The sequence below is a fragment of the Pinus tabuliformis genome, chromosome 2_1 (genome assembly GCF_031772625.1).
Source record: "Pinus tabuliformis cultivar Carrire ecotype Pingquan chromosome 2_1, CPIR1, whole genome shotgun sequence".
Classification (NCBI taxonomy): domain Eukaryota; kingdom Viridiplantae; phylum Streptophyta; class Pinopsida; order Pinales; family Pinaceae; genus Pinus; species Pinus tabuliformis.
The window spans coordinates 547,034,792-547,048,702 of NC_142299.1; the positions used below are offsets into that span (position 1 = coordinate 547,034,792).

The 13,911-nt window shown below is 39.8% G+C and overlaps 1 protein-coding gene across 1 annotated transcript; it reads left to right on the top strand.

Annotated features, from left to right (window-relative positions):
- The first annotated feature begins 8,090 nt into the window (after window positions 1-8,090).
- On the top strand, window positions 8,091-13,685 carry LOC149201506 (abscisic stress-ripening protein 5-like). The gene is made up of 2 exons (XM_089399757.1): window positions 8,091-8,292; window positions 13,504-13,685. The coding sequence occupies exons 1-2, from the start codon at window positions 8,091-8,093 to the stop codon at window positions 13,683-13,685; spliced, it is 384 nt and encodes a 127-aa protein (XP_089255883.1).
- The last annotated feature ends 226 nt before the right edge of the window (window positions 13,686-13,911 follow it).

The following is a 13,911-nucleotide window of genomic DNA, read 5'->3' on the forward strand; positions in this document are numbered from 1 at the left end:
TCCACAAGGATTGACACCCAGACATCAATGATCTACAAGGCGCAACACAAAACTGCCCATAATATTGATAGGAGAGTGGTGGAGTGCTATTACTTCAATCCAAATATAGCTTTAGAGTCTACCCTATCCCCCAATTGTAATAGAAAAGTTGTTCCAAATGTTGTTGATGAAGTTCAACCTTTAACAAGTGTAGTGTGAAGGAACCATTCATGTAGAGTGGCTGAATAAATTTCTTGTGATGTTATATGACAAATGGCACTTTTGTCACACATAAGGCATATACATGAATCATGCTTTGCTTAGACAATGCTCTATTAGTCTAGGGTTATGTGGTTTTTGGTGTATCGACAGTCGGTAAGGATAAATATCTTTAGAGTTTTCATATGGCATTCAAAAACCAGAGAAGCCTAATTCAGTATCATTTATTTTAAAACTCATAGATGTATTTGGGTCCTATAATAAGCATTTCATCTGTATAAAGTGGTGATTGCTAGATGTGTTTTTTGCAGAATAGTTGCCAGTATTGAGAGTGTTGTAGTGAAAATGAACACAAATTATCCTCTTTTTTGAATTATATATGATTGAAAAACATGTTGAGTATTAGGAAATAGATAATTGTCTACTTGTTTAACATGAATTTATTGTTATTTTATTTTTCAAGTTTTTGAAGTGTAAAAAATGGTGGAAAAGTGGCGTTTATGCATTGAAGTGTCCTACTTTCCAAATCTAGGTCGAGCAATTATTAAATTCTTCCTTTACAATATGGCAACAAATCATTTATTTCATGGAAAGAGAGAAGTGCCTGGAATGACGACAAACAATGAGGCATGTTACATTTCCCTTTTTAAAGGGTTAAAAGAGGCAAAACAACATGATATCAATGACATTGAAGTCTTCACCAAATCAGAGTTGATATGTAATCAGATGAAAGGCATCTATTGGATTCGGAAGGACAATTTAAAACCTCTTCATAAGGAAGCAATAAATTGAATTTGTCAATTTCAACATTTTACCATCAATCACCCTGCAGATATTGAAAATATGTCCACTGATATAATGTCTAGAGCATTTTTAAGCACATATGTAGATGTCAAATATGACATAGGATCACCATCTACTGTAACAGAAATCTTTGATCACCATCATTGTAAATCCCCATTGTGAGAATGGGTTGTTGTTATCATTTTTCTGGGGTCTATCATAGCATGGTTATTTCACTAAAGAAGAACCTGTTAATGTTTTATTTTTTCCCCAACATGCAATGATTACATTTTTTTGTATGGGAGACAAATTTATAGACAAATGTAATATATTCCATGTACATGGACAAATGTATTTTGAGAAAAGTAACTGGTTCATGGTTTTGTGATTATCATTAGTACATTATGATGTTGTATGATCCTTCCAAACACCTTCTCAGATCTTTGTTTCTGGAGATATATTGATATGCTATATGATTTGTTCATTGGTTGTTGATCAGTGATGAAAGGTTTCTTTACTATGTTTATAAGGAATTTATTCTTAATAATGCTTATTTCTCAATCACCCAATCACTCTTCCCGTCTCCACCTTGGATTTCATCCCAATAGTTTTCCCAAATCACAACTCTATGTTGGCTTGACTTCTCTGTATTTCAAATCTTGTTCTTGTGGATTTATCGTGATAGTAAGGACATCTGGTACTCCTAAAGCAAAAAAGAAAGCTCGTTCTCTTCTTAGAATCCTTCATAGTTGGGACTCTTCAAGAACTGCTCAAACAATTCTCTTGCCCGAGACTGGAAATTTAGTCAGTTCAGCACACTAGTGAAGCAGCTGCCAGTTTTCCACCAATTCATGCAGGGGCCTGGCTTTTACTTCTACAGATATTCTTTGGTAGACAAGAATAAAAATAAATGTAAATATCTATGTTATTCGACACGATTTTGTTTTGCGTAGTATTTAATCAGTCATAAAGGAGATGGACGACGTAGAAATTCGGGGTGTCCAACTCACCTCTGTAATTTACCCTTCTAGGAGATGCCTAATCGCTCCCACATGGTCATTGTAGCTTGACGTACCTTTGGGTCCCATTGACCTGATTTGATCGTTTGTGTAATTGATATAAGATTTCCATCTTATCAAATGTATATATCTGAGTTGGACTAGCTTAATTAATATGTGCCCACTTTTGCTAAATAGTACATATTTTATGTCTAGAATCTGGATTAGATATTCTGACACACAGACATCATACCATTATCAACAAGGTCATGACTTTTGTTGTTTAGGTTTTACTCCTTATCAGTAAATCTATGTTTAGGTTTTACCCTCCACTTTTTTTAGTGAATAGATTGAGGAATGTGATTGCACAGTCTTGATAGAATATTTCCTTGAACATGTATGTTAACCCAACTAAAAGGTTACAATTCATAAGAGTTAAAATATTTCATGCATAGTATGGAAATTTATTAATATAAATGTTTTTGCATTTATGTAATTTTGGCCTAATTAAATTATCTCATACAATATTTTGGAATGGGAAATTTCCCACCAATGTTTCTAAATCTTTTTTGTTCAGTCAATGGTTGTGAAGGAGGATTTTGTTTCTAAATCTTTTTTGGCTGAACAATGTGAACATATGTAATATGTAATGTTCTGCTAACCTTAAAAAAATAAATGTAACAATTGGAATAGTAAGGTAGCTATTCTGGCCGCTGAGATGTGGAAATATTGATGGTTCTCATTTTACATAGGAGCAGATGGAATAGAACTGATTGCTGTAAATTCTCTCTGGTTTATTTGAAATAAATTGAGTTGCGCAATTTACATTGAACATTACCAATGGTATGATGCTATGAGTGGATGATATCTAAACTAATACTAAACCAAAAATAATTTGAGTTGCACAATTTACATTGAACATTACCAATGGTGTGATGCATTGGATGGTTGTTTTGTTTGGTAAATACCATTCATTTTTCAGATAAATTTCTTGGCAAAGTCACAATTTGAATAGTCACAAAGCAATTGAGATTGAATGCTTGTTGTTTTTTTTAAATAACATTTTTTTAAGATAAACATCTTGGCAAAGACTATCCAACATGTAAAATTTGCAGCAATCGAGGTTGAAATTGCATGCCTCCCCTCCCCTCGGATGGGTGCAAATTCGGCATGGAAAATAATCTTTGATAAAGTCAGTATATTTTCCATAAAATAGTGTCAGAAAAAAGTACTCCAAAAATAATCCCTATGTTCACATGGTGAGTATTATCTACCCAAAACAGTGTGGGCAGATGTATTATCTACCCAAAACAGTGTGAGCAGATGCAATGCCAATGAGGTTGTTCTATTCAATGCCTCAGAATTTGGACAAATTGTGCTTTGAAAGATGTGAAAAACCTCTGCGTGCAAAGGCAGTAAGTGAAATTGCATGCCTCCCCTCCCCTCCCCTTGGATGGGTGAAAATTCGGCCTGGAAAATAATCTTTGATAAAGTCAGTATATTTTCCATAAAATAGTGTCAGAGAAAAAGTACTCCAAAAATAATCCCTATGTTCACATCGTGTGTATTATCTACCCAAAACAGTGTGGGCAGATGTATTATCTACCTAAAACAGTGTGAGCAGATGCAATGCCAATGAGGTTGTTCTATTCAAAGCCTCAGAATTTGGACAAATTGTGCTTTGAAAGGTGAAAAACAAAATGAACCATTAATCTACTTACTTGTTGATATCTAGTCCCTCACACAATACTAAATAGAGATCATACTAAATTCTTGATATCCTATTTACAAAAAGGTGTGGAGGTTTTTGTTTATGTCATTGAAGCCTTTGATGAAGCAGGTGGGCTCCTTTAAATAGTTCAGAAGTTGGTCCAGTAGAAGAAGCACTAGTAAGAGTGGGTTCTATTCTTGTGAGTGTTAGTTATAGTTTATACGGGTGAACCTATACTCAATGCTATATGCTAGTCTTGCATAGCAATTTTGATCATGTCATCTTTAATAATATATGCTAGTCTTGCATAACAATTTTGATCATGTCATCTTTAGTAATATCCCTACCAAGTTTCTTACATAGATAATCGTGGGAAAGCTTTTGTATTTAAGGACTTGTGAACATTTCTTATAAAATTCTTAAAGACTGATTTCTCCTTCTACTCTGCCACATCTATCCCTTAATCAGTAAAGTTGGTTAGTCGAAAAGATCCGTTGGTAAAGGCATTGATTGTGGTTGTGGGTTTTGCTGCTGCCGTGTAGTTGTTGCTGGCCACTTGCCATAAGGTGTGGTCCTCTCTAAGCTAGTAATTGAGCAAGTGCTTCTCCAACAGCTGAAAGAAGTCCTTGTGGATTTTGATCTTGGTGTACTCTAGATTGACTTGGAAATTGACATTGGAGTTTGATTCTTGAAAGGAAATAAGATTCATACTGCATCTTACCCTTGGGAAAACCATGACCATCAATTGGCCCAGCCTGTCCATGTTTGATAGCAACAAATAGTGCCCACTGTAGCATGAATAAGAAACCGAAGATTATGATATCTAAAATTTTTTATTATACTACTTGCAGATCTGTCTCAGATGTTTTTAGCCCTTGAACACTTACGGCATGTGCTTAATTGTCCCACACATAGCATGAGCAAAGTCACCCCCACAGGATTTGAATATGGGTTGATGGGAGTAAATACAGGATGATGTGCATGGATTTTTTAAGGGTTAAATTTAGCGGATTAACTGATTTTTTTTTTATAAATATCCTTGTAAAAAATGTGTCATTTTCAGAACCATCCATTAATTTCACATAAAAGATATCATCTATATTGCAATTCTCAAAAAAACAGTTTCAATCAGTTTTCAAAGCTTGTGAGTATGGCAGGAAGCCAAATGAAGTTCATTTGAAGTCTGACAATATTTTCACTTGAAGGTTGTTGGATTGCAGAAGAGAAATCTTTATTTCCAACCTTTGAGAATTTTATCCACATGGTTTCTTGGTGACTCCAACATTCTCTCAGATGTTTTTGGCAAATGAACAAATGTATGTTTTAGAATGGTCTTTTCAATGATGAAAATGACTTGTCGATAAGCCCTCAAATACATTTCAAGGCAACTGCCATATTTGGCCCACATATACCTCCCTACATGAATATTTCTCACCAGCAAACAAATGCAGACTTGATTGATAAACTCCAGATGACACAAGTATGAATGAATAGTCCCAATGCTAGCATACAATAAGTTAATTCTGTGCACTTTTCAGGTGTTTTTTGTGTTACTCTGTTGACTTAGAACAGCAACAACAGCTAAGAAGTATGGAAGAACAATTGCAGCTTTTTTTTTCTACTAAAAACCAGGTAACACAAGACTATAAACAAGAATTTGACTTTTGGTTTTGGCTCCATTTCCTTGTTAATATAAGCAATCCTCATTTACAATGTCATTTTATAACATACTGCCGAAGGTTACATAAGGACTAACAGAGAGAGTGGAGAAATTGAAGACAACATTAAGTTTTGGCATCAAAGATCTGCATAATCTAGCCCATGCACTTAGATGAAACATCCCTGTCAAGTTTTGAGAAGCTCAACTTAACAATATCTTAACAATTTTCAGCTCTAGATGATGTAAGATTCTGCTTTGTCACAATTCACATCCTAGGTGAAGTGAAGAGTGGATTTATGTCCTGGTAAATTCGAATTAAGAAGAATCCTAATGAACAACCAGCCGGATTCCCAAAACAATTCTGAGCTCAAAGGGAATCTCTGATTTCAATCCATTCTCTGGATTTAGTCTGAATGTCATAAAAATCTTCGTATGAAACCTAAGAGGAGTAAAAAGCTTTGTGTCATCCCCAAAACCAAAATATATGGAATTAGGACTGTGCAAGAGGAAACGTGCGAGGCGGTGGCTTATTGTTCCAGACGAAAACCTACGAGGCAGATGAAAACCGTGAAGGGAAATGAGATTGCATAGCTGAAACCCTTAGAAATTTAAAGCTCTCGGAGTAATCTGGATGCTCTTTTTTGAAAAATCTGCGAGCTCTTGAAATGGAATCCGAACGCAGACATGGCCATCAGAGACAGATGACCATTACGTAGTGCATCCGGATTCAAATCCTCTGCACCTCGACATTTTATTAGTGACACAACACGAGAATTTAAAAGATCTTCCATCCAAGCAGTATAGACGAATGAATTAGAAACTGGAAATCCAAACCCTAAACACCACACAATTATCAAAGGTTCATCTGAGCATGACATAAAAATCTGTCTGAAATTTTCTGTATTGTAAGGTAAGACAATGAAAACAAAATCCTCTGCCCAATTTGTCAATAAAAAATCAATCATTCATGCACATTTTGATTGGAAGCTTTAACTAATTTACATTGGTATCTCCACAATGCTCTGGTTTGTTTGTGGTCTCCCTGCCACAATTTGGAAGCTAGGAGGAAAGAACATTAGGCCACGTACACATATTGCTGTTTCTCAACTTATTCAACGGGTAGTTGCAGGAATGTTTAAAAGCCTACAACAATTACATTCACAACTATATTGCTTCTTACCTTCAATTTCCCAATGGTGAACATTGAAAAGATTTAAAAAAAAAAATCAACGCTACACATGATAAAACGTCCATTGTATTTGATCCTTCCTTCGCCCCACGTCCGCTGGCGAAGTCACAACGCAAGGTTGGTTGACAGAGGACTCTATATTTATGAATCTTCGACATCCCCTGTAAAGCTCCTGCGGTTTCTGTTTCCATCTTGACTGTCTGAATGTAGGAAGGAATTGTCAGAGGACAACACATTGTTTTTGTTGTTTCCATCTGGACTGTCTGAATGTACGAAGGAATTGTGAGAGCCCAACACCTTGCTTGTGCGATCCTCCCCATTTTGTCGAAACAATGATGGCACAGATTTTAGATTGGGTTTCCAGCAAACAACTTTAATCAAAATGCATGCAGGTGAGGTCAATCAAAATGTAGTATAAGTGTTTCTGTAATCTCAATTAAAACTACAATACAATAGAATGAACCTGAACCTGAAGGTCACGTCCCCTGGGTGGTGAGGTGCAGAGCGGAGGAATTGCCTGGGCCGGAGTTTTGTGTTGGTTAGGCGCAACGCTGAGGAATTGCCTGAGCCGGACTTTTGTGTTGAGCTGCAGGCATCGAGTCGAGGAGGAAGGTGAGTGAGCTTCAGAGGCCGCCTTGAGTTGGATGGGGGAGCAGCCTACGGTTTCCAAATTCCTCCATTTCGAATTGGAAATTGCATTAACTCTCGTGGCGGTAGTTATGTCAGGAAATTAATGTGGAGCGGTGGATGGAGGGCGATCGAGATAGGGGAGGGTGGCAGAGGGCGAAGGGATTGCCGGCGTGGAAGCCCGATGTTTTTCTGGGTGGCGAAGGAAACAGGGCAATTCCTCCACCTAGGTAGACTACTCCATACTTAATTGTCACAATATCAAATTACGATGACCCTCGAGTAACTCACCTTTTGCAGGGCTTGATAGATTAAAACTGTGTCAAAACTTAATTGTCACGGTATTAAATTATGATGACCTTCGATTAACTCACTTTTGCCAGTTGCCCCGTCCACGTCATAATAAATTTTTTTTTTACCACATGGTCAATCGGTAACTATCAGGTTTAATCTATGGGAGACCCAAGATCAAACCTCATAGCTGCCACTATAACACCAAGAGCATAACCAACCACTTGCAAGTTAGGTATACTAAGTTCCTATGATTTTAGCAAGAGCAGACTCACCTGCCACCAAAACGGGATTATGGAATCCACCCCTTTAGCGTCTACGATAGCTCAATGAAATTTGAGTATGAGTCATAAATTTTGCATAAGTAGAAAGTCGAACATGGCAGCACCGTCCATTCTGGTTCTCGCCGACACTCATCTTCCGCGTAAGAGCGGTTTCCACGCGCTGTATCCAACAACCACTATATAAGCAACCCCCAGCTCCCTTCCCTCCAATCAACTCATCTCCGCTAAGCTATTGACTTCTTGTTAGGGTGTAGTTATCGTTATCTAATTCATTTCCGCTAAGCTATTGACTTCGTGTTAGGGTGTAGTTATTTCGATCTGATTGATTTCTTTTGAAATCTTTGTGAAGATGTCTGAAGAGAAACATCATCATCACTTTGAAACAACGTATGGTGATGAGCAGGTGACAGAGACTGCGGATGTTTATGCTGTGGACAATGTTAACTCTAGTGAATTAGAGCACGAGAAAGCACTGAAGGAGGAGAAGAAGCATAAGCGCGAGGAACATTTGGGTGAAATGGGAGCAGTAGCCGCTGGAGCTTTTGCACTGCTATTAAATTCATCATTTAGTCTGTTGGAATATTAATTCCAATTGCCGTGCAGGGACAGCGACGGCATCACAGCTCAATTCGCGACAGCCATTCGATCTGGCTGATCAACGGACCAGATCTCATCGGCGCTTCACCAAGGATCGGGGCACAAGATCAGCGATCGCCGAATCGTCGTATCGGCGAATTGGAGCATCGGAGGAGGCAGGCAGCGACACAGGAGACCCCGCCGATGAGCGATCGCTGATATCGCATCAGCGGGTCACATCGCATCGGAGCATCGGCAGATCGGCGCAAACAGGCAGTGGAAGCAATGCAAGACTTCGCCGATGAGCAATCGTCCATATCGCATTGGCGCCTTCAAAAGGGGCAGGGCCTTTCGCACAGATATGTTTGCGACGCAATGAGCCGAACTCGACGAGTATTCAACATTTTATTTCATAATATTTCAGGTCCGCGCCCAGGTCATTTTCAATGTATTTTGGTGCTTTTTCGTTATATAACAAAATACATGGAAAAGCAAAGGATTGGTGGTATCGGCCCACATTACGATCGGCATATCGCAATGGGGGAAACCAAGGGTGCACAAAATTATCATATATGTGTGCTATGCAATGAGTACCAGACCCGATGGGTTTCCAAAGCCAAATTACATAATCGCTGAAATCCGCCCACAGGCAAATCTTTGTGTTTTGTAATGTTTTTGTATATTTTCAAATATATGGTGAAACAGAGGATTGGCCAGCTGCGATATGCACTACGACCCGAAAGGCGGACCCGATAGAGAACATATGCATGAATGAACCTTTGATGATTCAAATGAGGCAAAGGTGGGCAGATTTGTTCAATGGCGCGAAGCCGGTTAAAGCATGGAGCAGTACAGCAATAGGCGACTGCATTCAATACGCAGTATGGCCGAATGGAAACAGGACTTGCCTCAAACAAATCAGCATTTATCAGTCATGGACTTTGTCCATGTTTCGCGCCACCTGCCCAAGCAAGACCGCAGAGCATTTATCAGTTATGGGCTTCCACACTCAAGAATTACAGCAAAATGTCCGAGAAGATCAGATCTTGTTCACTGAGCAGCAGATTGCAGCAGAGACTCCATCAGTGAGTTAAAGCAGTTGGTAGACAGTTATGACCCCTAATGCACTATGTATGTGTAGACACAGTTGTGTATACGAGAGAGAGAGAATGGGAGAGTAGAGGAGAACACGCAACAGCGTGAAGAATAGCGTAAGGAGAAAGCACAGCAGTGTGAAGGCAGAACATAGAATAGGAGAGCAGTGTGGTTGAATGAAAAAAAAGGAATGCGCAGCAGTGCAAGCGAAATGTGGTAAAATGCACAGCAATGCGAGTAGAAAAGAACAGGGGAGCAGCATGGTAATTTTTTGAGTGTAAAGTTCATGCATTGAAATGCATAGCAGTCTTTGGTGAATCCTTCTGTCAAGAGGAAGGTGCTCTTAAGCACAGTCTTTGGTGACTCCCTCTGTCAAGAGGAAGGTGCTCTTAAGCACAGTCTTTGGTGAATCCCTCTGTCAAGAGGAAGGTGCTCTTCAGCATAATCTCTAGTGAATCCCTCTGTCAAGAGGAAGGTGCTCTTCAGCATAATCTCTAGTGAATCCCTCTATGTGAGGAAGATGTTTTTGTAACAGCAGTTGGAGAATCCCTCTGTGTGAGGAAGATATTCTTTTGTAAAAGCAGTGTTGGTGAATCCCTCTGTTGAGAGGAAGACGTTTTGTAACAGTTGGTTTGTTGTAAATGAATAGAAGTTTTTTTTATTTGTTGCTGAAACTCTATCTTCAGCAAGCTGAAATACTGTCTGCAGCAAGATCCTGTGTGTTGTAAAACAGAGTATCACTCTCTGTTGTTCTTTTGTTTTTGGGATTTTAACAAAAAAAATCCCCAACAGCGGTATCAGAGCGTTGTTCTCTGGTCTTTTGGGTTTGCAATCACCCCTGGAAATTATCCCCAACAAGTGGTATCAGAGCTGGTCCAGGCTCTTTGAAGGGTTCAAAGAAGCTGAAGGAAGGATTCTTACTGCAGCAACTTCTCCAGCAGTTTGAAGACTCAGGCAAAAGAATCCAAGGTATTTTTTCAGTGATTTTTAATACATAGTCAAGTATTGTAAGAATGGCTGGCACCAGCACAAGTAATAGCATGGGTATGCAGCTCCCACTATTTGATGGCAAAAACTATGACTATTGGGCAATAACAATGAAAGTCTTGTTTGCTTCCCAAGACTTATGGGAAATAGTTGAGGATGGTTTTGAACAACCAGCAGATGAAAATGAGTTTAATGGATTAACTGAGGGAGAGAAGGATCTGTTGAAGAACTATAAGAAGGAGGATGCTAAGGCCCTCTACTTCTTGTATCGAGCAGTGGATGAGAGTGTGTTTCGAAGGATAGCAGCAGCTAAGACATTCAAAGAAGCATGGAAAACTCTCAAGACAGCCTATCAAGGCATGGAGAAAGTAAAGACAGTAAAACCTCAGTTTGAGGAGAAAGCCTGTGATGAAAGCTTAGAGAAAACAGTAAATGTTAAAAACTGTTTGTCTCGTGATGAAGGTGATGAGGAGATGGTTGAAGTACATCCCCTAACAACAGCGCCAACACAAGGGCAGCAAGTGACACCCTTGAGGAGAAATGAACAAGAGGCAACAAATGAAGGTATGAATTCTTTGTTTGCTTTATCTAGTCATGTTGATGACCCTGTTCATTTCGAAAATGGAGTTAAAGATAGGAAATGGACAGAACCCATGAATGGGAGACAAGAATTGAAATTCCTTGAAGATCTGTTTAAAAAATATGGAGTTCGATATGTAACTCTTATCAAGATGGCCGAGATGGGCTTCATTGTCAACACCCTTGTCAATATGACAGAGGATGAGATTGAAGATTTGATGAAGACCTTGGTAGAACTCTATCAGATGGATCTTCCTATAAGGAAGAGATATGAAATTACATCTACCATAAGAGTAGAGAAGGAGCAGGTTGCCGATATTCTGACCAAACCATTGGATCAGAAAGGTTTTGAATTTTTGATGAAGTGTCTGGGTATCACTGATAACCCAGCAGTTGAAATTAAAGGGGAGTGTTGGAATATTAATTCCAACTGCCGTGCAGGGACAGCGACGGCAGCACAGCTCAATTCGCGACAGCCGTTCGATCTGGCCGATCAACGGACCAGATCTCATCGGCGCTTCACCAAGGATCGGGGCACAAGATCAGCGATCGCCGAATCGCCGTATCGGCGAATTGGAGCATCGGAGGAGGCAGGCAGCGACACAGGAGACCCCGCCGATGAGCGATCGCCGATATCGCATCGGCGGGTCATATCGCATCGGAGCATCGGCGGATCGGCGCAAACAGGCAGTGGAAGCAATGCAAGACTTCGCCGATGAGCGATCGCCGATATCGCATCGGCGTTTCGCATCGGCGCCTTCAAAAGGGGCAGGGCCTTTCGCACAGATATGTTTGCGACGCAATGAGCCGAACCCGACGAGTATTCAACATTTTATTGCATAATATTTCAGGTCCGCGCCCAGGTCATTTTCAATGTATTTTGGTGCTTTTTCGTTATATAACAAAATACATGGAAAAGCAAAGGATCGGTGGTATCGGCCCAGATTGCGATCGGCATATCGCAATCGGGGAAACCAAGGGTGCACAACATTATCATATATGTGCGCTATGCGATGAGTACCAGACCCGATGGGTTTCCAAAGCCAAATTGCATAATCGCTGAAATCCGCCCAAAGGCAAATCTTTGTGTTTTGTAATGTTTTTGTATATTTTCAAATATATGATGAAACAGAGGATTGGCCAGCTGCGATATGCACTACGACCCGAAAGGCGGACCCGATAGAGAACATATGCATGAATGAACCTTTGATGATTCAAATGAGGCAAAGGTGGGCAGATTTGTTCAATGGCGCGAAGCTGGTTAAAGCATGGAGCAGTACAACAGTAGGCGACTGCATTCAATACGCAGTATGGCCGAATGGAAAGAGGACTTGCCTCAAACAAATCAGCATTTATCAGTCATGGACTTTGTCCATGTTTCACGCCACCTGCCCAAGCAGGACCGCAGAGCATTTATCAGTTATGGGCTTCCACACTCAAGAATTACAGCAGAATGTCCGAGAAGATCAGATCTTGTTCACTGAGCAGCAGATTGCAGCAGAGACTCCATCAGTGAGTTAAAGCGGTTGGTAGACAGTTATGACCCCTAATGCACTATGTATGTGTAGACACAGTTGTGTATACGAGAGAGAGAGAATGGGAGAGTAGAGGAGAACACGCAGCAGCGTGAAGAATAGCGTAAGGAGAAAGCACAGCAGTGCGAAGGCAGAACATAGAACAGGAGAGCAGTGTGGTTGAATGAAAAAAAAGGAATGCGCAACAGCGCAAGCGAAATGTGGTAAAATGCACAGCAGTGCGAGTAGAAAAGAACAGGGGAGCAGCGTGGTAATTTTTTGAGTGTAAAGCTCATGCATTGAAATGCATAGCAGTCTTTGGTGAATCCCTCTGTCAAGAGGAAGGTGCTCTTAAGCACAGTCTTTGGTGAATCCCTCTGTCAAGAGGAAGGTGCTCTTAAGCACAGTGTTTGGTGAATCCCTCTGTCAAGAGGAAGGTGCTCTTCAGCATAATCTCTAGTGAATCCCTCTATGTGAGGAAGATGTTTTTGTAACAGCAGTTGGAGAATCCCTCTGTGTGAGGAAGATATTCTTTTGTAAAAGCAGTGTTGGTAAATCCCTCTATTGAGAGGAAGACGTTTTGTAACAGTTGGTTTGTTGTAAATGAATAGAAGTTTTTTTATTTGTTGCTGAAACTCTATCTTCAGCAAGCTGAAATACTGTCTGCAGCAAGATCCTGTGTGTTGTAAAACAGAGTATCACTCTCTGTTGTTCTTTTGTTTTTGGGATTTTAACAAAAAAAATCCCCAACAGCGGTATCAGAGAAATTATCCCCAACATAGTCTGGATCTTATTTTTATTTTGGAAAATAATAATTATGTTGGAACTTTAGAATTCTGAGAATTGGTCGTACAATAAAGCGATATTAACTCAGAGGAAAGGGATCAAGTCAGCTTTCAATTTTAAATTAAAGTTTTATTGTTCTAGATTTAGAATAACATTAGTTCATCTGTACTTTATGCAAAGCTCTGAGTGAACGGACATATTGATATCAAACCATTCTTATGCAGTACGAGAAGCACGAAGCAAAGAAGGATCCAGAGCACGCACAGAGGCACAAGATTGAGGAGGAGATTGCTGCAGCTGCTGCCGTTGGAGCCGGAGGGTTTGCCTTCCACGAGCATCAAGAGAAGAAGGAGACCAAAAAGGAAGCAGAAGAAGGTGAAGGCAAAATGCATCACCACCTCTTCTAGATGCCATTTACTGCAACTTCCACTATATTTAGAATAATTTTCCTTCATGTTGAATCCTTCTTTCAGCTGCCTTAGCTGCATATGGTTTGCTGTTATGAGATACAGATCAAACTGAAGCCAACTGATCTTTCGCCTTTCTGTGTTTTCATATCCAGCAGTTTTTCAACTTGTCTCTCAAATCAATATGATCGGATTGGGTCCTAAAATAGAAATGTGTGTGGTGAAT

Excerpts from the sequence above, each read along its gene's own strand:
- LOC149201506 (XM_089399757.1), top strand. The coding sequence starts at position 8,091 with ATGTCTGAAGAGAAACATCATCATCACTTTGAAACAACGTATGGTGAT. Across the intron at positions 8,293-13,503 it reads CGCTGGAGCTTTTGCACTGC|ACGAGAAGCACGAAGCAAAG; the intron begins TATTAAATTCAT and ends TTCTTATGCAGT.